General features: G+C 44.5%; 1 protein-coding gene across 5 annotated transcripts in view; it reads left to right on the top strand.

The window, feature by feature from the left end:
• Nucleotides 1–24,831, top strand: part of LOC115142585 (SEC14-like protein 1) — a 55,999-nt gene extending 31,168 nt beyond the window's left edge. For 2 of the 5 annotated variants that reach the window (XM_029682151.2, XM_065001549.1), the window contains exons 3-17: nt 11,443–11,592; nt 12,408–12,539; nt 13,935–14,063; nt 14,642–14,954; nt 15,118–15,227; nt 15,387–15,621; nt 17,212–17,300; nt 17,399–17,469; nt 18,143–18,314; nt 18,474–18,608; nt 18,776–18,910; nt 19,489–19,746; nt 20,047–20,225; nt 20,534–20,560; nt 21,701–24,831. In XM_029682151.2, coding sequence (XP_029538011.1) covers nt 11,443–11,592; nt 12,408–12,539; nt 13,935–14,063; nt 14,642–14,954; nt 15,118–15,227; nt 15,387–15,621; nt 17,212–17,300; nt 17,399–17,469; nt 18,143–18,314; nt 18,474–18,608; nt 18,776–18,910; nt 19,489–19,746; nt 20,047–20,225; nt 20,534–20,560; nt 21,701–21,806 — 2,241 coding nt within the window. In that variant the 3' untranslated portion in view covers nt 21,807–24,831. The remainder of the gene's footprint in view (nt 1–11,442; nt 11,593–12,407; nt 12,540–13,934; nt 14,064–14,641; nt 14,955–15,117; nt 15,228–15,386; nt 15,622–17,211; nt 17,301–17,398; nt 17,470–18,142; nt 18,315–18,473; nt 18,609–18,775; nt 18,911–19,488; nt 19,747–20,046; nt 20,226–20,533; nt 20,561–21,700) is intronic. The other 3 variants (XM_065001551.1, XM_065001552.1, XM_065001550.1) reach the window with 3 other exon arrangements.
• Nucleotides 24,832–25,886: the final 1,055 nt, after the last annotated feature.

Below are 25,886 nucleotides of genomic sequence, written 5' to 3'. Positions count from 1 at the left end.
TGACCGCCCCGTTCTGCCCTGTGACCGCCCGTTCTGCCCTGTGACCGCCCGTTCCGCCCGCCCGCCCTGCCCTGTGACCGCCCCGTTCCGCCCTGCCCCTGACCGCCCGTTCCGCCCTGTGACCGCCCCGTTCCGCCCTGTGACCGCCCGCCCGCCCCCGTTCCGACCGCCCGTTCCGCCCTGTGACCGCCCCGTTCTGCCCCGTTCCGCCCTGTGACCGCCCCGTTCCGCCCTGTGACCGCCCCGTTCCGCCCTGTGACCGCCCCGTTCCGCCCTGTGACCGCCCCGTTCTGCCCTGTGACCGCCCCGTTCTGCCCTGTGACCGCCCCGTTCTGCCCCGTTCTGCCCCGTGACCGCCCCGTTCCGCCTTGTTCTGCCCCGTTCCGCCCTGTGACCGCCCCGTTCCGCCCTGTGACCGCCCCGTGACCGCCCCGTTCTGTACTTGGATCTACATTTGACACCTTTAAAGTAGCCTAACTCAGTTGGTTAAATATCAGGACTACTTTATGTTGCAGAAGTAGAACCATGTGTAGCATTACTGGGCAACACCAACAGCTTTGTGTGTGTCACGGTGGCAGTGGCCTCTCTAAATGCCTGTCTGGCCGTGGCACAGTGAGTGTCTACTTTTAGCTCAGCATTTCCTGTTTTGATGGCAAGAGTGTTTTTTACAGCTGACAGATGGGCTTCCTCAGCTCTCCTCAGTCCTCTCTATCTCTCTCTCTCACTCACACACACACACACACACACTTACCATCTCATGCCGACTGCATTCCCAGAAAGGGGGCTCATGCCCACTATACCGTCCTTGGCAGAGCTAAGAATACTGCCCTGACATTACCCTCTGTGTTGATGAGAGCTGTAGAGTGGGTGGTGGTGGGTACTTAGTAGCTGCCCTATACAGAGCTTAGGCTAGCTATGTAGCTATTCAAATAGTTCTAATAGTTTTCACCCCTACACACCGAAACACAATCTTCTTGAGTGTGCTGTACAGTCATGATGCTTGTGCACCAAACTGAATACTGCAGTTAAACTCTGTAGCTACTTAGCGTTGAGATTAAATGTGGAAACAATCAGGATATGAACAATAAAAAAGCCCATACATGATGTACAAAACATTAGGAACACCTTCCTAATATTTAGTTGCACTCCCTTTTGCCCTCAGAACAGCCTCAATTCGGCAGGGCAAGGTGTCGAAGCGTTCCACAGGGATGCTGGCCCATGTTGACTCCAATGCTTCCCACAGTTGTGGGTGGTGGACCATTCTTGATGCACACAGGAAACTGTTGAGTGTGAAAAACCCAGCAGCGTGGCAGTTCTTGACATACTCAAACCTGTGCACCTGGCAACTACTACCATACCATGTTCAAAGGCACTTCAATCTTTTGTCTTACTCATTCACTCTCAGAATGGCACATACACAATCCATGTCTCAATTGTCTTAAGGCTTAAAAACCTTTCTTTTACATGTCTCCTCCCCTTCATCTACACTGATTTGAAGTGGATATTGGTGTTCCTCATGATTTGTACTCTGTGTATAACAGGGAAGCCATTGCATCCTGATATGCCCCATTTTAAAGCTGTATAACCTGTTAGCCTATGCTCTGTATTGAGCAGGACTCCCAACGGCGCGGTTCCACCTACTCCAGGCCACACTCAGTCAATAGCTATCATCCTATTAAACAGGAGAGGTGAGGGACTGGGCAGGATAAGGAAACCGGTTTTGATGAGCAGTGAAAAGACTTAAATGGAGGCTGTGACACCTGGCAGGAGTTTGCCATTTAAAGGGAATTTAGGCTATTCTACACTGCCTACAGAAAGGACAAACCATAGAAATATACTAGGAATACTCTAAGGGATCCTTAAAGCCCCTAGGCTGTGTCTCAGTAGCTTGTAATGGGCTTCCTTCCTAATCTCCTTTCCTTGACCCCTAATCTTTCAAGGATGTGATGGTTGAACATTTAGGAAATCTATCCAGTCCCTTTCAGTACTCACAGAGGAAAGGAGACAAGGAAAGGGAGTCACTCAGGAGTATTAAGACAAGTTTTTTATTTTATCCCTATTTTTGTGGAACTTACCAAGTCTGGACTTGCACAAAACCACAATATTTTCTTAGCATTTCGACCGTTCAGAACAGTCTGGAACACAGCTGTCTCTCTCACTCCACTTTGACCTGCTTTTCTGGCTAAACTCTGAAAATAGAAACCATGAGGATTTTTTTTCCCTCACATTACATTTGGTGCAGAGTGCAGCACACCTGAATGCCTGCCCTGACCCTTTTAGGATGGATGCAGTCTTGTAATCAAGTTGTGTAAGCAGGTGTGTGTGTGTGTGTGTGTGTGTGTGTGATCTCTTGAATAGATGTGGAATTTCAGCTTAATGCCAGTGGGAGAGGTGCCAAAAATATTGCCAGTTGGACTACATAGCAACAGCACAGGACCCAGCCACTGCAGAGGATCCAGCCACAGGCGTCACATATGCTCTGGGGTCAAGTGGTTATTTGACCAACACACGTCACACACACACACCATCCTCTCTGCCAGCTAGGTCAGTAGACACGACCCAGTCAGTCTAATCAACAGCCACCCTGTACCGTTCACCTGGCTACAGCCCGCATGTGGCACAACATATTCAACTTATTGAACCACCAGGAACCCTGGGCCATGTTCAATAGGGGCCCTGGTCAAAAGTAGTGCACTATATAGGGAATAGGGTACCAATTCAGACACACTCAAAGCATCCATTGATCACTGCCATCATAGTCAGCAACACTGCATTCCCCTGGCTACCAGGCCTGGCATTGACAGTACAGTACTTTCCAGAATAGTGCTGAAGGCAATCACAATAATGCTCCTTTTGTTTCTCTGTTTACTGTGTGTGCGTGGGGGGGGGGGCTGCCCTGAATTAAATCCACTTTGTGCAGGAAAAAGAGAAATGGAATAATGGATATAGGGAATGTAAAAAAGGGGATTGTTCTCATTTCAAATATTACTATGAAATGTCATCTGAAAGACTTCATCTGAAAGTCTATGTTGGACCAAAGAGCTTCGTACATAACCGAACACTCCAAATACCTCAATCTCTTTTGTACAAATAGCTTAATTCTAAGGTAAACATCTGTCTTTTCGAACAAGATAATTGTTTTGTCAACCATTAAAAACCAAAGAAAAAAACATTCCGGCCATATCACAGACATCTAAATGCCTTGTTTTTTTGCTTTTGTTTTGATGTTGCGTGGCAACCAAGCCCTCATCAAATGTTTTAATCTCAAAAGCGGCCCCTCACCAAAATGTCCTGCTTGTCGCCGTTGAACAGCTGTTATAAATATAGGAACTGACGTCCTGTTGGCTCTTGGCTCTGTTGTTTTTACACAACAATGCTGATACAGTCCGGAGACTACACTCACACCCATCTAGGAAGTCCACTGGAGTCCCAGGCAATTTCAATTGTGTTTGAGATGATGTCCCTTGCAACTGTGTGAAAGTTGCGTTGTGTAACCCCAGCACTGTAGTATTGTCACTATAAACAGTGTTTTGATATAAGCCATGGGTCCCCCCATTACTATTGATTTAACCATTAGGCTACGTCAGCACTGTGCAATTACATCAATATTCCCTCTGTGTGTGTGTGTGTGTGTGTGTGTGTGTGTTAGGGAGAGTGTAGGACTAGGTATTTGTGATCTCAGATTGTTGTTGGGCCTGTCTGCATTGTCCATTTTTTTTATCAGATCCTGTCATCTGATCTAGAGTCAGTTCTCAGTGTCGGGCTAGACCTCTGCTGATTGCCAAGTAGGGTGAAGAACTGATCCCAGAGCAAATCTTAGCTTAATTAGAGCTGATGTAATTGTTGTGATGTGAGGATGATTGTGTGTGTGCCGTGCAGACAGGCTGCTCCGCCCCAAGCTACATGAGTCTACCCTACCCAAACTCTTTCACACATACAGTAGGCATAAATAGCAGAACAGGTCTCATAAACACACTGCGGTTCAGTGGTCATTGACCATCGCAGGGCACGTCAATTTCCCTTCCCAACACACACATTTACACACACACACACACTCAAATATTATCACTGCTACTGACGAACGTCATCGGCAACACTAAGGCAGTCACCCGCCCACACGTCAGCTCCAGCAGCCTGACCTTGGCCAGTGTCCTTCCCTTTCTAAAGACCAGTCTCTTTCAAAGCCACACTCACACACCATCTAGTCCCCTCTAGTCTGGAAATAGTCGTGATAATATCCTTCGGTTCCTTTTCCACCCAACTCATTTATTCCCACTGTTTTCACTTCCTTGCTTTCCAATCCAAAGTGTGCTCCGTTCCCCTTCCTGAAAACACTAAGAAATAGTTCCTCTTCCAGTCTTCCACCCTCAGTCTTACTATCCTTTTTCCTAAAGGAAGAAGGCCTTTCTATTTCCTGGAAAGGATTAGGTATTGTGTATTGTTTTGACATTTCCCCATGCATGTCTGGAAAGTGATCCTATAAACGTCCCAGCTAAATTCCTGGGAATGTTACTCACACACTTGGCCTGCCTATCCTCTTAGTGTATCCTGTAGCTATGGAGACCTGAGCTGACACACACATAAACACACACGCATGCTTTCGTGCTTATTTGGAAACCTGATATAGCCAATTTTAGTCAAATGTCTCTTTCCGTTTTGTTTGATAGCTAGCCTAATCTGCTTCGGGGAAGAGTTGAGCTGGAGGCAATCGAATCCAAATTTGCCGTGCTGTGGTGGAGCTCTGCCGGTTGGGTCTGTTTGGATTAACTGCTGCATTTGACTGACTGTAGCTCTGTTAGAGTCATGTGACAATGGGGCGGTGGCTCGCGTGACTGCCTAGGCCTTTGTCCCAATTACCTTTTCATCTTTTGAATATTCTTAAATATTTCCCTCTTCCTTCCTTTCCGTCACAGTACACAACCTCTGATATCAGAAGTTAAAGCAACATGTTGGGGAAACCATCCTGCCATTTCACCGATCAGCATTAATGAGGAGACCATGTCCTCGTCTTCCTCTTGTCACCTGTCAACGTCGAGCGTGACATACTTCTCCCGTGACTTTTACCGACACCCTTATCTTGAATTGACTTTAAAAAGACCATGATGCTTTGTGTCAATATTAGACGGCCTAAGGCCTAAATATTGACCCAGTCTCCCTTGTGAGTTTCTGATGTTTGAAGATGTGCTCAGCTGTGACCGAGCAATGAGTCATGCTTGCAAATGTGGTATTTGAGTTTCAGTGATGTGACTCGGGCCTTTTGATATGGAATTTGAAAATATGTAATAAGTAGGTCATTTCCTGTTTGGAAGAAGCATCCCGGATCGATTTGACGTGTATCTCAAGGGCATCTCTAGCATCAAGCGACACCCTCAACAAGCTAGTACATTGTCTTTGGGCTACCACTAACAGCTGCTACATATTACACACTGCACCGTGTTTAGAAGGCACTTGGCGGGTTACGTGATTTCTAGTTACCATTGTTTTCCCCACACTGATCTGGAGTCAGCTCTCCCCCCCCTCTCAGTCAGGACACTGAGTACTGGCCTGAGTAGTGTTGCGTTTCTCTGTTAAAAATAGTCACTATCATGGCCTTTACATTTCCTGTTTTGCTTTCCTATTCATTGTGGGGTTTGTTTTCCCTTGTCATGTGACCTTTGTTTAGCATTGGGTGTATGTTGACTCTTTAAGTACATCTAACCTCCAAAATCAATCACACTTGAGTAAATGAGGGATACAAAGTAGGCCTATATTAAAAGTAGTTGGTTCCACACAGGTGTGGTTCCTAAGTTAATTAAGCAATTAACATCCCGCCATGCTTAAGGCCGTGTATTAAAATGCTGGCAAGGCCATTATTTTGGCAACCAGAGCTATGCCCCCCATCCACAGAGTTTGATGAGCATGAAAACGATGTTAACCATTTTGCCATGGCCCTCTCAAGTCACCAGAACTCAACCCACTTGAACACGTATGGGAGTTTCTGGAGTGACGTCTGAGACTGCGTTTTTCCACCACCATCAACAAAACACCAAATTCTGGAATTTCTCATGGAAGAATGGTGACAAATCCTTCCAACAGAGTTCCAGACACTTGTAGAATCTATGCCATGGTGCATTGAAGCTGTTCTGACTCGTGGCGGCTCAAAACCCTATTAAGACACTTTGTTGGGGTTTCCTTTATTTTGGCAGTTACCTGTAGCCTATAGCCTAGTGTGTTGTTTTTGGTCTGAAACATCATCTTGGACATGAGAGTAAATTCATTTTAGAATTCAATCACTTTTTAACTACGTACCTTTTTAATTAAAACAAAACTTGTCATACGTGTTTGCCCATGGAATAAGTGGTCATAAAATGCCTTTTTGGACCTTAATGCCAAAACATTCAGAAATCAAGGTTCTCAAAGTTGACCAATTTTCCATACTTTACCATACCATGAAACACCAATGGAAAAGAGGAACTGTGGAGTTTATCATTTAAAAGCTTAGTGTTGTCAAACAATTTTATTATTTCATGGGAAAAAAAGTTTTTCATCAATTCTAAAATGTTAAACCTTTTTAAACTCTGATTTGTTTCATCTCAAATGTTGCATATTTTGTATCTTAGACCATTTTTCATATCGTCTGAGGTTTTTGTGTTGTGCCTGCCATCGGTTGAGGCAAAACATGCTCTTGAATACAGGGGCAGGTGTAATTTCAATCCATAGAAAAGACCTATCCCTTCAGACGACTGCAATTTAGCTTATTTTTTATTTTAAAAAATGTCCAACCCCAAAGATGCCCATCATTCCACCCACTGAATGTCAACTTAAATGGTCATGTCTATTCTATTTATATTTTTAGGATTTCAATAGGTTTCCTATGGAGGATTGACAGTATAATTTAAAACAGATATTCCCATTCTCTGATGTGTGGACCTCCAACCATCTTTGTGTTCCCATTTGAAAGTAGAAATGTCTGTTATTCCCATGTTAGTACATTTGTCAGCCAAAACATAACACCCACCCTGTATTCAAGAGCATGTTGTCTCATCACAACCTGATGCAAAATAGGGTCTAAGCTATGCGAATGTGTAATTGACATTAAAGGTTAAAAATAACATTCAATTATTTTTTTTAAACAATTCTCTAGAAATTCTAAAAGTTTTACAACTCTGTTTTGTAAGCTTTTAAATTATCACTCAACTGTTTATTTTCCAGTGATGAAGACACGGATGGGGTACGCAAAATGTCAACTTTGATCACCTTTATCTCAGTGTTTTGGCGTTCAGGTCCAACAACTCACTTTCTGACCACTTCTACAATGGGAAAATATTTATGGAATGTTTCATTCAAATCAAAAAGGGTACTGTCAAAAAGTGATTGAATTCAAAGGTATTTGCCCAGAAATATTTGCTTTGTTTATGCAGTCTGGGGTGTAAATTGGGATTGAACATGTTGGATGTTGAGTGTTTTTTTTATATACACTGCTCTATATACACACTTAAACAACACAATGTAACTCCAAGTCAATCACACTTCTGTGAAATCCAACTGTCCACTTAGGAAGCAACACTGATTGACAATAAATTTCACATGCTGTTGTGCAAATGGAAAAGACAACAAGTGGAAATTATAGGCAATTAGCAAGACACACCCAATAAAGGAGTGGTTCTGCAGGTGGTGACCACAGACCACTTCTCAGTTCCTATGATTCCTGGCTGATGTTTTGAATGCTGGTGGTGCTTTCACTCTAGTGGTAGCATGAGATGGAGTCTACAACCCACACAAGTGGCTCAGGTAGTGCAGCTCATCCAGGATGGTACATCAATGCGAGCTGTGGCAAGAAGGTTTGCTGTGTCTGTCAGCGTAGTGTCCAGAGCATGGAGGCGCTACCAGGAGACAGGCCAGTACATCAGGAGATGTGTAGGAGGCCGTAGGAGGGCAACAACCCAGCAGCAGGATCGCTACCTCCGCCTTTGTGCAAGGAGGAGCACTGCCAGAGCCCTGCAAAATGACCTCCAGCAGGCCACAAATGTGCTTGTGTCTGCTCAAACGGTCAGAAACAGACTCCATGAGGGTGGTATGAGGGCCCGACGTCCACAGGTGGGGGTTGTGCTTACAGCCCAACACCGTGCAGGATGTTTGGCATTTGCCAGAGAACACCAAGATTGGCAAATTCGCCACTGAGCACATGTGACAGGCGTGACAGTTTGGAGACGCCGTGGAGAACGTTCTGCTGCCTGCAACATCCTCCAGCATGACCGGTTTGGCGGTGGGTCAGTCATGGTGTGGGGTGGCATTTCCTCAGACCCCTTGTGAGACCGTATGCTGGTGCGGTTGGCCCTGGGTTCCTCCTAATGCAAGACTATGCTAGACCTTTATGTGGCCAGAGTGTGTCAGCAGTTCCTGCAAGAAGAAGGCATTGATCCTATGGACTGGCCCTCCCGTTCCCCAAACCTGAATCCAATTGAGCACATCTGGGACATCATGTCTCGCTCCATCCACCAACGCCACGTTGCAACACAAACTGTCCAGGAGTTGGCGGATGCTTTAGTCCAGGTCTGGGAGGAGATCCCTCAGAAGACCATCCGCCACCTCACCAGGAGCATGCCCAGGCATTGTAGGGAGGTCATACAGGCACGTGGAGGCCACACACACTACTGAGCCTCATTTTGACTTGTTTTAAGGACATTACATCAAAGTTGGATCAGCCTGTAGTGTGGTTTTCCACTTTAATTTTGAGTGTGACTCCAAATCCAGACCTCCATGGGTTGATAAATTTGATTTCCATTGATAATTTTTGTGATTTTGTTGTCAGCACATTCAACAATGTAAAGAAAAAAGTATTTAAGAATATTTCATTCATTCAGATCTAGGATGTGTTATTTTAGTGTTCCCTTTACTTCTTTAAGCAGTATATGTCTGTTTTGTGTTGAGGTATGTTGTTGGGTGTGAGGAATTGTTTGTTGTATTTGGCCTACCGCTTCATGTGATGTTTAGTGCTGTTGAGAGCATTTGTTGATGCAGTAGCCTGTTTTGATGGGCGAACACCAAACACCGTGTTTACTCCTGCCATAGTGCTGACTGTACACCTCCGAGAGCCTCTGTTCTAGACCAGATAGAGAGACAGAACTCAGCATGATGATAGTGGACACAGCTCAATGGTTGCAACCCAAATAGCACCCTATTGCCTATATAGTGCACTTTAGGGAATATGTTGCCATTTGGGACACAGCCAACAGCCCTGGCAGTGTTATTAGGCAGTCTGGTACCATGCTGACTGGAGCTACAAAGAATGGGGGGTGCAGCTATTGCCAATTTCCTAAGCCCCTAGTTAGCCTGGTTTGCTCGTCACCTCACACCCCGACCTGAATACCGGTCCCATTTTAGCAGGGTAAGCTCTAGCCCTTATTACAGTTATATGACAAAGCCCTTTTTTTCACCTTAACCAGGTAGGCTCGTTGAGAACAAGTTCTCATTTGCAACTGCGACCTGGCCAAGATAAGCATAGCAGTTCAACACATACAACAACACAGAGTTACATATGGAATAAACAAAACATAGTCAATAAGAACAGTAGAAGAAAAAGTCTATATACAGTGAGTGCAAATGAGGTAAGATAAGTGAATTAAGGCAATAAATAGGCCATGGTGGCGAAGTAATTACAATATAGCAATTAAACACTGGAATGGTAGATGTGCAGAAGATGAATGTGCAAGTAGAGATACTGGGGTGCAAAGGAGCAAGATAGATAAATAATTAAATACAGTATGGGCATGAGGTAGTTGTCTAGGCTACAGGGGTGTTTCTCAACCTCCAGTCTGTGGCCCCAAAAAGGAAAAGCCATAGCTTGCGAGTCCCTGGTATGAAATGATTTCAAAACACTGGTTTTAGAGGACCTGAGCTGAACCCAAAGCCTTTTCAGAGGACGGGGACATCTTGCTCCATAATAACTGATGATTGAGCTGTGAACACTGCCAACCTTGAGTAAAACATTTGTAAAAAAGCTTGTTCTTTCTCGCTCGCGCTCTTACTTAGCTTTTAGTGAGTGCTTTTACATGTGTGTTTTCAGTCTGAGCCATCTTGACAAAGTGGTGGATTTGTGCCCGGTGGTGGCCTCTCATTGCCCAAATGCAACTTCCCTCCTTTTTCTCGCTCTCTCTCCTTCCTCTCTCCTCTCACTCTCTCTCCTTCCTCTCTCCTCTCACTCTCTCTCCTCTCACTCTCTCTCCTTCCTCTCTCCTCTCACTCTCTCTCCTTCCTCTCTCCTCTCATCCTCTCCTTCCTCTCTCCTCTCATCCTCTCTCCTTCCTCTCTCCTCTCATCCTCTCTCCTTCCTCTCCTCTCATCCTCTCTCCTTCCTCTCCTCTCATCCTCTCTCCTTCCTCTCTCCTCTCATCCTCTCTCCTTCCTCTCTCCTCTCATCCTCTCTCCTTCCTCTCTTCTCTTGCTCTCTCGAGACTGCAGACTCCAGCTGGGCCAGGATAAGAATCTGCCCATTCAGCACAAAATGAAATAAATAAGGGTGTCTAGAGCAGCCAGGAAGAAGTAGACTAAATTAGTTCCTTTATTACAACACATGGCACAGACTTGGCCTAGAATTAGCAAAGACGCTGTCATAATGTACAAGTCTCTTGACTGTACTGAACGCAGTGTCACTTAGGTGGGCTGAAGCATTAACCTTGTCTCCCACACCTCTCCAAACTGATCGGGGACCTGTCGATACATGTCCTCTCATGTCCCCTTGCTGCTTACATAGCCCTGCCAATTAGGTCCAGGATCAGTAATCAAACCATTATGAAACCAATGCAGGCCCATTGTGTGCCAAGGACCTTACATTGTGTAACAGCTGCCTTCAGCAGCACAATAAATCGAGGGCTGTGTCTGAAATGATACCCTATTCCATACATCATGCACTACTTTTGACCAGGGCCCATAGGGTGCCATTTTGGTCGCGACCTAGGTGGTATGTGTTTATGAGCAGAATTCTACTGATATATTGTGCCTGGGGTGCCATTAATGGGCCTATTATTACTGGGCCTATTATTTTGCATCCTAGATAATGAACGATGCGTTGTGTAATGCTGGAATGTGTGCCAGCTGCTGAGACAACTGGATACGAGTCAACGATAGAACCAGAGTGCGGGTCAGGGAGTTGAATAGACCTGAAGGGTGTTTGGTCTCGCTGTCTATCTTCTCTGTCCTAACCTTTCATGCCCACCTTTATCTCTTTCTCTCTTACTCACTTTTTGAGATATGAAAACAGCTGACAAAATAGATTTTGGGAACTAGAATATCCATCAATTAAATGTCATTGTTGGCTATACAATGGCTAGACTATCTTGTCTGATGCATCTCACACTCTCTCAATTCAATCAAGTTTATTAACATGGAATGTGAAGGAGTTTGCGTTGTTTCAACAAATGAGTCCCACACTAATAACCCTTTCTCTTTCCGTCTCTCTCGCAGGCCTACGAGAGGCGATTCCCCACGTGTCACCTGATTCCCATGTTTGTGGACAGCGAGGTGTTGGAGGAAACTGAGAGCGAGGACGGATCCATACACCAGGTCCAGCGCCGCTGCAAACTGGACGTGGACGCCCCTCGTCTCCTCAAACGGGTACGACTAACCTGTCGCTAACTTCTCTCTTGAGTCTTGTCAGTCAATCAATCAAATGTATTTTTAGCAACCATTGTCAGTCAATGTGAGTCAATCAACCAATCCAATGTGTTTATAAAGCCCTTTTTGCATGTCAGGGGTTGTCAAAGTGCTTTACAGTAACACAGTCTAGACCCCAAAGGCCAAGCAGAAAGCCATATGAGTGTTTGAGTATTGTTTAAAGTTTGTTTCCAGACTTCTGTGAAATATGACCTATAATTACTTCAAATATGAGTGAAATAGTTTTCCTTCCAGAAATGTTAATTTAGTATGTTATAAAGTATATTTTCTGTTTTGGAATGGTGTTGGCTTACCCCAAACAAAGAGTGGTGTTGATGTATACCGGTCATGAAAAATAGTGATGTGAGTAGATGGCTGATTGGCCAGCTCATCCTCCTCAAGAAGATGATCTCTTCTATGAGGAAAAAGCTAGCATTTTTTAACGGTTTATTTGAGATACAAGTTTGAGGTGTTTTTCTCCAATTTAGGCTTTGGCCACAAGTACGAGAATTGGACGAGTCGGCAACATTATTTGGATACGAGTTAACAGAATATTCATTTTAAGTGAGATTTTCAGGGGACAGTTGAAATAAAGTTGCATTTGAAACATCCGTAGCTTGTATTCTAAGCGACGCTGACGTGACAAATAAATAAATAAAAAGACCTTAGGTAACACGCAAATCAGGCATCGGCCATTTTGTAATCAGTGTATCCGTTTTTCCTTTTTGACCATTTAGTTTGCTGCAACTGGTTTCATGAGTGTTCTTTGTGTGCAGATTGCGGGGGTGGACTATGTGTACTTCAGCCAGGAGAACACTCTGAACAAGAGAGAGAGGACGCTCCACATCGAGTCCCACAACGAGACCTTCTCCAACAGAGTCATCATCCACGAACTCTGCAGCTACTCGGTGTGTTACACACACACACACATTTTAAAATGTACCTTTGGTTAGTATGGTTACATAAGCTACCTGTCCATTCGCTAACACACATTCAAGCCTTGGCTTTATTTTGTCAAACGCATGCACACACACTCGCACTCAATCACACACTCACAAAGCCCTGTTAAAGCACTTTGAAGCCAGCTGTCGGCAGCACACCTGTGCATTCACAATGTCTCTTCAAATGGACGGATCAAGTTGTGTTCCAACCAGCTCCTGATATGTAGCTACAGTACACACACGTTCACAATGTCTCTTCAAATGGACGGATCAAGCTGTGTTCCAACAATGTCTCTTCAAATGGACGGATCAAGCTGTGTTCCAACCAGCTCCTGATATGTAGTACAGTACACACACGTTCACAATGTCTCTTCAAATGGACGGATCAAGCTGTGTTCCAACCAGCTCCTGATATGTAGCTACCCACACGCCACTTCAGTCTTAGTTTTCTATCACACTGACACGCACACAGCCCTGTATAAGCAAGTTGTCGACGGCACACTTGTCTGAAAGCCCTTCCCTCCCAGCCTCATGTGCTGCTTCCTTCCCACTGAATAATTCAGACCTCCCATTGTTCCCTGCAGCACTCCGCCTCAACGCACTCGCACACTGTTCTGGAGTCAGTTCTTTCACACCGCCCAGGCCTACTGCAGTGTGTTGCGGCACTCCCTCTGACCTCAGTGCTACTCTCACCAGACTCCCGTGGTGAATGAATGCACTCTGAGTTAATGAGGTCAAGCACATTGCGTTAGCATCTAACGAGGCTAGCGTGCCTATTTTAGGTCCGTTATGCAGCTTTCCTTATGGAAGAACCGTTACAGTTAGCTAGCGGAAGCTAACAGGGCTAGGTAGCTCCATTAGACTGAGCTAAAGTTGGCTAAAGCTGACATATTTTGGTAGCCAGAGATAACAGGTATCCAACGCCCGAGCTAGCCGAAGAGCTACATAGTAAAATAAGCTCTTTCAGAAGTTGTGTGTCACGGAGGGATCACTGTATGACTTGCCTCGGTTTGCCTAGCGGTGTCTGACATTCAACACTCTCACTCCCAGTCCTATCTAACACACTCCACTCTCTGACATTCGACAAAATCTATTTTGATACAATCTCGGGCTGTGTGTGAATGTGTTGTCTGTGCTTGATACCGTCACAAAATTCCCTCCTATCAATATTTGTTGGCATATAACGACACAACCTGTCAGTAGTGGTATAATGCCAGTGGGCAGTGTCATCGGTACGCACTCCCACACATAGCTGAGGATGTGTAGCTTGTAGTGTGCGTCAGTGCTCGGCCCAGTCATATTGGTGTATGTGGTTACCACGGTAACACTTGTATATTCTCTTTTGTGTGTGTGTGCGCGCAGGCCCACCCTGAGAATGAGGACTGGACGTGTTTCGAGCAGTCGGCCAGCCTGGACATCAAGTCGTTCTTTGGCTTCGAGAGCACGGTGGAGAAGATGGCCATGAAGCAGTACGCCAGCAGTATCAAGAAGGTGTGTGTGTGATCCAGATCTGATCAGGGTCATATTCATTAGACACTAACAGTAAGAAACAGACTGAAAGGTGGAAGGACTACCTGAACCTTGTCCAGTAAGAAATGTTGGTTTTTGTTTACCGTTGGTACGTTGCGCCCTAATGAATACAACCCAGATGTATGTAGAGAATTCACCAGAGGTCAAACATTCCCCTCATGCAAAAAACAATTCATTTCAACTCAATAAGTGAATTGAAATTACAATTCAAAAATAACCTAATTGTATTGGGAATTTAATTCATCTCCTGCATTGAGTTAAATGAAAAGAAACCGGCCCTACCATGGAATCCAGTGTTAATACAGCAGACATGCCATTGGGCCGTGAGTGGTGAGGTCTCGGGCTAAGTGGTTCTTATTATGTAATGTAAACCACTTTGTTGAGCCAATGTAAACAAAGGTAAGCTACTATTCCCTATTTAGCCTCCTTCCATATTAATAACTATCTTCTTTTTCTCACTCTGTCGTTCGTTCTCTCCTCCCCCTTACTCCCCCCCCCCCATCTCTCCATGTCTCTCTCCCTCCCTCTCTCGTCTTCAGGGTAAGGAGATCATAGAGTTCTACCTAAACCAGCTAGAGGAAGAGGGGATAAGCCACGTGCCCCGCTGGACTCCCTCCCTGGATGCTCCCTCCTCCTCCTCCGTTACCACCAAACATGTCTGTGCCACCCCAAAGCTCCTCCACCTGGAGCTGCCTGTCACGCCCGCCGTCTCAATCCCCGTGTCCACTGATGCCAGTGACCATGAGATTGCCACTGCCACCAATAATGATGCCACCCAAAGTGATGCCACCAGCAACGATGCCGCTAGCCAACCTGACAACCAGACAGAGAACCAGACGGGCACACCTGATGGTTAGTACTAATGAATGATTGAGACACTGTTCAAAAGTTTCAATATACTAGGAAAATGGGAAACACTATTTTTAAGTGGCGTTTAGCTGCGTGATTGATTTGGAAGGAGATTGAATTGACTGACTTGAGAATTCCCTAAAGTGTGTGTGTGTGTGTGTTGTAGACAAGTTGGATGCAGACTACATCAAGCGCTACTTGGGAGACCTGACGCCTCTGCAGGAGAGCTGTCTGATCAGACTACGACAGTGGCTGCAGGAGAGCCACAAGGGCAAGGTGAGACACACATCCTTACAGCTGTCAATATATGCATACTAAAGCATATTCCATCTTTAAAATCATACTCTGCTACTTGAGACACAAACATAGAGGCATGTGTGTCATGCTCACACGCGCACGCTCTTACCCTGCCCCCTCTGAACCCCTCCCTTGGAGACCCTTACCCTCACTCCCTCCTCTCCCTCCTCGCCACCTTTCCAGATCCCTAAGGACGAACACATCCTTCGTTTCCTGCGGGCCAGGGACTTTAACATGGAGAAGGCCAGGGAGATCCTGTGTCAGTCCTTAACATGGAGGAAACAGCACCAGGTGGACTATCTGTTAGAGACGTGGACCTCACCACAGGTCCTCAATGACTACTACACTGGAGGGTGGCACCACCATGATAAAGGTATGGCGTATGGACACCGAGAAAGGTGCTCAGGCATACACACACACACACACACACAATTAGTCGCTAATAATTGTCATGAAGTCTTGATTTGATGTAGAGGGATAGTCATATGATGTTCACAATATACAGTAGTCACTCAGAATTACTCAGACACACACGGCACAAACACTGTTGTACTCTTATTATTTACTCTTATTATTGGTTAAAAAAAAAACTGTTGTGTGTGTGTGTCCGGTTTCTTTGTAAATAACTTCCCAAAACGTCACTTTGTATTTCACTGTGATAGAAAAAGAAGTCTAAGCCACAACTTCCTGTCATACACCATATTGGTCCAATGAAGGAATAAAACTTAGAATTGACATTGCAGTTCACCAGTCCCAATTTCAAATACATTGTTGTTACTTCATACTTGCCCTGGGTATTTGCATGCTCTGGTTTATTGCATGTCTTCACGGCAGTCCCAAGGCATTGCGCTCATCACACAATTAAATGTATAAGAGCCTTGTTTGAGGAGCAGTGCGGGAGCAGCTCCGTGCTTTTCTAAGCAGCAAACAACAGCTCTAAATGCAATCGTGTGTAAACTGTTCTGATGGCCACGATTGGAAAAAGAGCTACTGTTTTTCTTCTCAATCTCAATTTGTAATTAAAGCCTCCAATTCGCCTTTCAAGTGCATAAGCTAAAGTCAGAGGTAGGCAGGCTATCAGCGTGTCACACACCACTTTGCAATGTGAGCGTGAGGCAGCATAATTGTTTGAAACCTGAACGTTTTACTTTACTTCAAATAATGAGGCATGTCTTACCTTGCTTCGAAGTAGCATCCATCCATAGAAATGTGGGACTAATTATTTTATATTGACTTCCTCATACCATTTATCCAGCATGATTTTATAAAAACTTCCTCATACCATTTAACCAGTATGAATTTATAAAGACTTCCTCATACCATTTAACCAGTATGATTTTATAGAGACTTCCCCATCCTATTTAACCAGTAGGATTTTATAGAGACTTCCCCATCCTATTTAAATTAACCAGTAGGATTTTATAAAGACTTCCCCATCCCATTTAAATTAACCAGTAGGATTTTATAAAGACTTCCCCATCCCATTTAACCAGCATTTCTCACCTGTTCTATTGGTTTTCATATCAACTGTATTTTGTTGTCCAGAAGCCAAAGACCCAACCCATCCTAGTTGTTGCTATTAGATTCCCCCTCTACGTTTCTAGCAGAGATTTGAATCACTGTCATATGGAGCCACTTGCATTAGGCACACTGTTTTAGAACTGGTTTCCCACAAATTGCATTTTGGTAAATGTTTGAAAAATATGCTTTATTAGCTGCTTCATTACAGGAGTTGAATGTTCAATAATAGATTGTAATTAGCCTTTTGACTGGAAGACGATAGACTTGTTGCATGTTTCTCATAATGAAAAATGTCCATTCCTTGTATGCATGCATAATATTTTACTGTTTGGAATTGTATTTTTTGTTTGTTGACTGGTTAACGAGGGTTAGTTAGTCTGCAGCAAACTGGACTGAAATGTGCTTCCCTAGACTATTCAAATATGTGTCTGTGTCCTTCCAGAGGGTCGTCCTCTCTATATCCTGCGTCTGGGACAGATGGACACCAAGGGGCTGGTCCGAGCCCTGGGGGAGGAGTCTCTACTCAGACACGTGAGGGGGCCTCTTTTGCTGTCAGTCACACGTGATAACTAAAGTGTGTGTGTGTGAGCATACCTACATTAAGTGTGTGTGTGTTTTTAACCCTTCAGGTTCTATCCATAAACGAGGAGGGCCTAAGGCGCTGTGAGGAGAACACCAAAGTCTTCGGCCGACCAATCAGGTACACACCCTGTTGCTATTAGGTAGTAGCTCCACCACTCCCTCTGATAGGTCAAGTGGAGTTTAAGCCATATTGCATACACCTATCCAGGCTTCTCAGATCTACAGGACACGAGTTCTTGGGAGAAGGGGGACTAAACGGTAATGAGTCCTATGGTACCTCTTTTGCTAAGCTAATGTGTATCATGGGAATTGCCTTGGTGCAGTGGGGTTATTAACACAGAGTGCTGAGTGTTGGCGATGCTCTTTAAAGTTTAATCTCTAGGCAAGATGGAAAGAATGGGGGGTTCCTCTCTGAAGGGTGTGGGTGACAGAGAGAGAGAGGGAAATTGATTAAGTGACAGAGAAATGGAGCGAGTGAGAGGAGAAGCGGAAAAGAGAGGGGAGAGAAGAAAGAAGGGGGGGGTGGGTGTTACCTGGCAGCTGTCAGGCTTATCAGATGGACGTGACTGTGGAGAGAAGCCATGCAGGAATCTCAAGTGTGCTAGGGTGGAATGCCATGGAGCTTCCCTCACGTAAGACAGGGAGCCAGAGCCCCTGATTGAGAGAGGGAAGGCATCTGTCCGTTTCCCTTTTTGACGTCATAAGGTCGTATTTGGAAATGTAATGTGTATTGTACTTGCAATCTGTGTAGAGCACTTACAATCTCTCTCTGTCTCTCTCTGTGTGTGTAGTTGTTGGACTTGTCTGGTGGACCTCGAAGGGTTAAACATGCGCCACCTGTGGCGCCCGGGGGTTAAGGCCCTTCTGAGAATCATTGAGGTGGTGGAGGCCAACTACCCAGAGACCCTGGGACGTCTGCTCATACTGAGGGCTCCTAGAGTCTTCCCTGTGCTCTGGACCCTGGTGAGACACTATGAAATACTATGGCTGGAGACTCCTAAACGACACCCTATTCCCTATATAGTGCTCATAGGACACTAGATAAGCTGCAGTTAGGCATGATGTGTTTAGGCGGGAGCAGTAGGGTGTTGACTCGTCCCACCATCTCTGTCCTGTGTTCAGGTGAGCCCGTTCATCGACGAGAACACCCGTAAGAAGTTCCTGATCTACGCTGGAAATGACTACCAGGGCCCCGGCGGCCTGCTGGACTACATAGACAAGGAGGTCATCCCTGACTTCCTGGGAGGAGAGTGTATGGTGAGTCACTGTGTGTGGTGTCATCACCCAACATAGTCACGTTGTCGTGTGGTTGCCATGATAATGTTTGTATCCCTTTTTATAAATTATATTATGATTTGAATTTAAGATTGTATGCAGTTTTCGTTCTCCTATGGCCTAGTTATTTGTGTGTCGTCTGTGTGCAGTGTGAAGTCCCAGAGGGAGGCCTGGTGCCCAAGTCTCTGTACCGTACTGCAGAGGAGCTGGAGAACGAAGACATCAGCCTGTGGACAGAGACTATCTACCAGAGTGCCAGCGTCTTCAAGGGAGCGCCCCACGAGGTGAGACTGTGGCCTTAGCTGGAGCTTTGAAGTCATTTGTGGAGAAGGAGAAATAAGAAAGCGAGAGAAGGGCAGATAGGCGGGAGGAGAGAAAGAGAGAGATGGGGAAAGAGGTATGGGAAGAATGAGCGAAAGATGTGGATAGAGAGAGGAAAATAATGAACAAGCCAAACGTTGGTCTGCTGAAATTACTTGACCAACACTGCCACCGACTGGAGAAATCCTGAAAGTGCATTCAAACTGATCTTCAGACATTAAGCCACTGTTCTGTCACAAATTGAACATGAACGTTGCTTTGAGAGGAATCTGCACCCATTTGTTCTTTTGTTTCTGTTACAGGAAAGTAGATTATATAATCTATTAAAAACGAAGCCATGTGGATACTACTCGGTAGAAATCTGCTGGCTTCCCTCCCTCGGTCATCTGTTCTCTTTAATTCTTTCTCAATCTCTCTTTTACTTCTACTCTTTATCTCTTTTTCTCCTGATTTTCTCATCCCTCCCTCTCTTTCTCCTTTTCTCTCCCCTCGTCTTCAACCCTCCTCTTTTTCTCTCCCTCCTCCCTGCTTTCCCTCCCAGGTGGTGATCGAGATCATCGACGCCTCCTCCGTGATCACCTGGGACTTTGACGTGTGTAAGGGCGACGTGGTCTTCCACCTCTACCACTCCAAGCGAGCCCCCCAAACCCCCCGCAAGGACCCCCTAGTGGGGCAACACAGCAGCATCACCACCCCCGGGGGGAACAACGTCCAGCTCATAGACAAGTCCTGGACCATAGGCCTGGACTACAGCATGGTGGAGTCACCACTCACCTGCAAGGAGGGCGAGAGCGTGCAGGTCAGCACTGGAACAGCAGACTAGATGTTCATAGTATTGAGAAAGACATGAGGCATGCAGGTGGCTCTGTCAGTGCCTGAGAGAATCTCTTGACTGAATGAATGAATTAAGATTGACTCATTAAAATATACAGGTTTGCATATTACACCAATGTTGAAACCAGTAGTTTAGTGTTAAGTGTGATTTTAAATGCCTTTCGATACTTAATAGATCTAATGTTAAGAACATTCAGATTGACAATGATTAAAACCTCATCTAATGCACCCCCCCCCATCTCTCCCTCTCCTCCCCCTCTCCCAGGGTTCCCACGTGACCAGGTGGCCCGGGTTCTACATCCTGCAGTGGAAGTTCCACACCATGCCGGGCAGCGCCTCCACCAACCTGCCCCGCGTGGATGACGTCCTCGCCTCCCTGCAGGTCTCCTCACACAAGTGCAAAGTCATGTACTACACAGAGGTCATTGGCTCCGAGGACTTCAGGTTAGTGTGTGTGTGTGTTGATATCAAATGGGTCATCAAAGTAACTTTAATTATTTTTTAAATCATACTGTATATTGTGTTATGATTGTATTGTATCATCACTTTTTTCCATTTTATATTTTTTGTATACAATATTGACATCACCATTGTATCCATTATGAAGTGCCAAGCGTAGGCTTCCCCTCCTAAAGAGAGAGATGTCCGTTTTACCCTCCTCTCTTTTCAATGCGCTCCTGTCCTCTTATCGCTCACCAACCCCTCTTCCACTCCTCCTTCTGTCCCTTCTCTTTCTGTCTCTTCCTGTGAAGAATGGCTTGCTTTGATGTTCAAAGTTTGTAAGTGGACTTGTGTTCCCTTAGCTTTGCATTGCGTTTGGTTGCTTATGAGAACTCCCATTTAACAGTTAGCGACAACTCTTAAGATGCTAACATCTTGACCCTTCGCTTATGACTTTATTTGAGCATTACCTCACCAGCAATGCTAGGCTTTCTCTGTGTGCTTCAGCTAGAGAAAGGCCACTCACTAAGCTAGCTAGTCTCACCCTTGCATGAATGACTAACAGACACATGCCTTTTTAGTTTGAATTGCCTTCTTCCTTTGCCACAAAGGGCTACCTGTATTTCAGGGTTCCCCAACTGGCCGCTCGCGGGTGTTTTTTTTTAATTATTTTTTTTACATAAAAGTTCTTTTTAATTTAGGAAATCTGTTCCCGAGTATTGCCATGCATAATAGAAGTATGTGATGTCATACAAATCTATGTACATTTAAAATGAAAAGGTTTTAATCGAAATATGAAATCTGTTTGGGCTTCTTGTGGTCAATTTGCAGTCCTACAAATGATTTGTAATTCTGTTCCGGCCCCCTGACCATCTGCTCAAGACCAAATCAGCACACAGCTGAATGTAGCTGATGATCCCTGCTGTGTTTTTCTGCCTCTGCAAATTGGTTGATAAGGATAAGAAGTCTTTTCATTCGTGCCCCTCAAAACTATCACTGAAGTATGAGAGGCCATGTTTTAGTCCCCGTGGGTTAGAAGGACAACCTATTTAGTGCAGTATGCTAAAGGAATGTCACACAGAGTGGATTCACCTCCGTTTGGTTTGACTTGTTGCATGATCTACACTATTCGGCACTAGACTTGACAAAGCAGGAGCTTGAGCTGGGCATCATTAATACCAGACCAGGGATCAAATACTATTTGAAATCGTTTCCTATGTGACAAGAGAACATTTTTTTTAGTTTATACTTCAGCTGTGCTTGATTGAGCTTTCCTGCTGCAATATAACCAATAAACGAGTCCCACAAGTGCAAACCCCTCCCACTGGTCACTCCTAATGCAAACGCTCAAAGTAATTGAAAGATTTCAAATAGTACTTGCACCCAGGTCTGATTTTTAAGCCCATTTAGTATGTAGTTCTAAAACCTTAGTTAGGCCAACAATACGTTTAAATAAAATCTAACCTTTTTTCTCTCAGGGGCTCTATGACCAGTTTGGAGTCGAGTCACAGTGGTTTCTCCCAGCTCAGCCACGCTACCTCCTCCTCTAACCACTCCCAGTCCAGCTCCATGATCTCCAGGTAGAGGACTACATCTCCTGCCAAGGACTTACAATTCTTCCTCTGCTGAACTACAAGTCCCAGCTCCTCCAGCCTTCACAGTCTACACTTTCCGCCCTAACCACCTCAAACCTGTACTACTATTAGTCAGTCACAATGTGGAACTGAAGCATGCTTGCACAACAGAGGAGAAAGAAAATGTCGGCGGTTGAAAAACTGAAAACAAAGACTTGTGATTTAAAGGGCTCCTATTTTCTTGCAGCAGTCCATGTATATTTCTTCACAGCTTTCTCCTGGGCTGCTGAACAGAACGTTGGCAGAACGTTTTCTGCTTGCTGAGACTTTGGTAGGTGTGGGAAGTGTCGCACCCATGGAGCGCAATGCCAGTTCAAGCAATTGTCACACTCCTTTAAGGAGCTGTGGGACTGGATAAAAACGGGATGCGTCGATACATATGTGCATTAGAAGACTTTACACACTTCCAAGGTATTGGTGATACTGGATGCGCTGTTACATAAGAACATGGACACTTTTTTATAGGTTGAAGAAACGGGATGCGCTGTTACCTGCAGACAAAACATGCTCAAACATAGGAAGACACACACACTCACATACTGTATAGACACAAACCATAAACACAACTGCAATGACATGCAGAGAAACACAGTATTTGCCATATCATCAGTGGGGTTGGTCTCTACCTGGTGAATTGTTTATATGTAAGGATTGGGGGTAAAGCCGTAGCGAGGTATCGTTTAGAAGCATCAGTGGGGTTGGTCTCTACCTGGTGAATTGTTTATATGTAAGGATTGTGGGTAAAGCCGTAGCAGGTATCGTTTAGAAGCATCAGTGGGGTTGGTCTCTACCTGGTGAATTGTTTATATGTAAGGATTGGGGGTAAAGCCGTAGCGAGGTATCGTTTAGAAGCAATAAGCAGAGTTCAAATATCAACTATTGAAATAATTACATTTATATTTACCATGAAAATGTTATGTATGGAGGTTTTTCCTCATGGGTGCTATATGTGCAATGTTTAGGTGACCTTCCAGTTCCCGGGTGACTAAATGGACAGACAGACATTTAATTTAGCTGAACTTTCATTTGGAGAAATAGCCAAAAGAAATTGCAAGAGGTTATTTTAGAAATTTGAATTGACACGTTTTGAATGTGTTTGCAAATTCTACCAGTGTTTGCAAAATCTACCAGTCTCTTTTGGGCTCAAGACACTTAACCAATGATTACGTTTAAATTCTTGAATTTCAATTACTGCGACTTGAATTTGAATGGATTCCACCCCAAAATGAGTGTTTCCCATCTGTCCCTGTCTGCAGGAATGAACCTGACCCGTAGCTAGGTGTGGTTGTGGTCATTGGTTTGAATGTGCTACTGATGGTCAGGTGAGCTTTTGCTAGCCAATGGAATGCCCTGAACTGTCAGGGTCACAGGTCTAGGTCAAACTGCTATTCTTAATAGAGGGATATAGAGATATACAGAGGGAGGAAGTGAATGTTTTTTGTGGTGAAGCTTATCATTTGCTACTGCGCCATTCATGGAAATGTATTGATGCATACATGTACCTGGGCTAGTGCTGGTTGGATTGTTAGTTTTCATTGAAAGTGAAGTGGGTTGCTGCATGTTCATATTGGGATATGGTTGATTTTAGTTTAGGAGTTACCATAGTAACTACTCATGAGCCATTTGTTAGCACCATTTTAGCCTTTGTAACTAACCATGTGTATAAGAAATATATCTGCTTGGTTAGGGGACACCCCCTTTGCCTCGACTGAGCGAAGTGGAGGATGTTTCCATTGTAATGCAACGTACCCATGCAAATAATGTTCTGGACAGCCACCTTGTGCTTCTAAAGCACCAAAGACGACAACAAAAAACTGTTCCGTCTTATAGTTTCCATGTTTGTTTGTTTTTGTCAAACTATTTTTGAGTGTTTTTAGGGGATATTTTGAGCTTCAAGCTCACAAAAGAGATATTGAACTTCTCTACAGATTACTGTTGGCTGTTTCAAAGGTTTGATAAGCTTTTGCCTTGCATTACAAGCTGAGGCTCTCAAGACAAGTCACCATGCTGCTGCTTGACGTTAAGAGGGCCAACGACGTGTTTGTTGATGGGGCGTTGGATCTCACTTCAAGGATTATCGGCCAATCAGGCGAGCAGCACGTCTGTTTTTAACAGCTTTTTGAGATGCTACTTTTAACGATGATAACGAAAACCCAAGGTCAAAGTGAACAGTCTAATGTACAGTGTGTGTCTAACTGGAATAGCATGAAATGCTTTGCTCACTGAGGAAAGGACCCGCTCAGAACGAGAGCTGTTCAGTACGAACTCATTAAGTTATTGAATGAATGGAATAATGAGTAACTAAATGTCTGTAAGGGTGTCACCCATGTCAGGACTGAGGATGTATAGTTGTACTTATTGTCTTCTGTACTCATTTTAACCTTGAAGCATGTCTAGAGAGACTAGCGTAGTTTCCTACTTTCCAGCTCTCTATCAAAGGAAACTCAATGTCCACAATGTGTAGCATAATATCAACACAATGTGTAACGTGCTCAACGGTTCACCAAGCTTTAGAGAAAGGTTCCAGTCCTCTTTGAACACGACATGCGTGTGAGAGGAGAAGATGTTAATTTTTCCTTTAGCTGAGTTGGAACAGTGCTTTAGAAGTGGCTCACTGTTGTTTTAAACCAGAGACCGATGTCTTCAGTTACCTTTCAGTTTCAACTGACCTCAACATAATGTCACTGCTACTACTGAAATGTATCTGCTTATGTAACCTGCTTTGCTCTACTTGTCAACCTTCACTTTTACTTAACTCATTTACATATGAGGGCTATTTCTGTCTTGTTTGTCACCAACCATATCCTGATTTCTCCATTTCTCTCATCTAGCCTCCCTGTAAGACAACGATAATGTTGCATATCTTTATTTCCCTTGAAATTCATAATTATGTTTAAAGAAAGAACTTAAAATTAATATAAAATAGCGTCTTTCCAATTTTTCAAACCATTAAACTTGAATTATGAGAATTAAAAGTTGTCCTGTTTGTAACATATCTTTCTACTTTTGATCCGGCTTCAACCTGCAATGCACGCAGCAATCTTAGTTTAAACTCAATTTGACTGTCAATGTTTTGTTATCTGTATGTAGGTGACTTGAGTTGTCTCAGGCAAAATGATAAGCAGAAAGAGTTGAACTGAGTGGTTGAATAGGTGAACCAATGGATGGACGGGATTACATGCACGCTGGGGTTTTTAGACTGGAATGGAAGATGGTCTCTGAATTACAAGCAGATAGCATGCACTAAGGGACTGTTTGAAGCCTAAAATCTCATTTGAAAGTGCTTTCTTGGCAACATGAAAATAGTTAATTACTGTATGGCTATTGAGGAGCTGTCCAAGGTACTACTGCCTAATGCCCAGTAGGTGGCAATCATCAAATATCAAACAGAATATGCACAGTCAAATCAACATTTTATTTGTCATGTGCCGAATACAACCGGTGTAGTAGACCTTAGTGACATGCTTGCTTAATCAAAAAAAATACAAATAAAGAGCAACAGTAACATAACAATAGTGAGGCTATATACAGGGGGTACCGATACAGAGTCCATGTGTGGGGGTACATGTTAGTCAAGGTAGTAGGTAGAGTTAAAGTGACTGCATAGATAACAGAGTAGCTGCAGTGTAAAATAAGCTTCTGGGTAGCCATTTGATTAGCTGTCCAGGAGTCTCATGGCTTGGGGGTAGAAGCTGTTCAGAAGCCTTTTGGACCTAGACTTGGCGCTCCGGTAATGTTTGCCGTGCGGTAGCAGAGAGAACAGTCTGACTAGGGCTGGAGTCTTTGACCATTTTTAGGGCCTTCCTCTGACACCGACTGGTATAGAGGTCCTGGATGGCAGGAAGCTTGGCCCCAGTGATGTACTGGGCCATACGCACGACCCTCTGTAGTGCCTTGCGGTTGGAGGCCGAGCAGTTGCAGTACCAGGCAGTTATGCAACCAGTCACAGGATGCGGGTCCAAAAGACAAGTTAAGATTTGAACAGTTAGGATTTAGGATTTGAACTGCACATTTTGTACAATGCATATTG

The sequence above is a fragment of the Oncorhynchus nerka genome, linkage group LG15 (assembly GCF_034236695.1).
Source record: "Oncorhynchus nerka isolate Pitt River linkage group LG15, Oner_Uvic_2.0, whole genome shotgun sequence".
Taxonomy (NCBI): domain Eukaryota; kingdom Metazoa; phylum Chordata; class Actinopteri; order Salmoniformes; family Salmonidae; genus Oncorhynchus; species Oncorhynchus nerka.
This window is presented reverse-complemented; position numbering and strand designations above follow the sequence as displayed.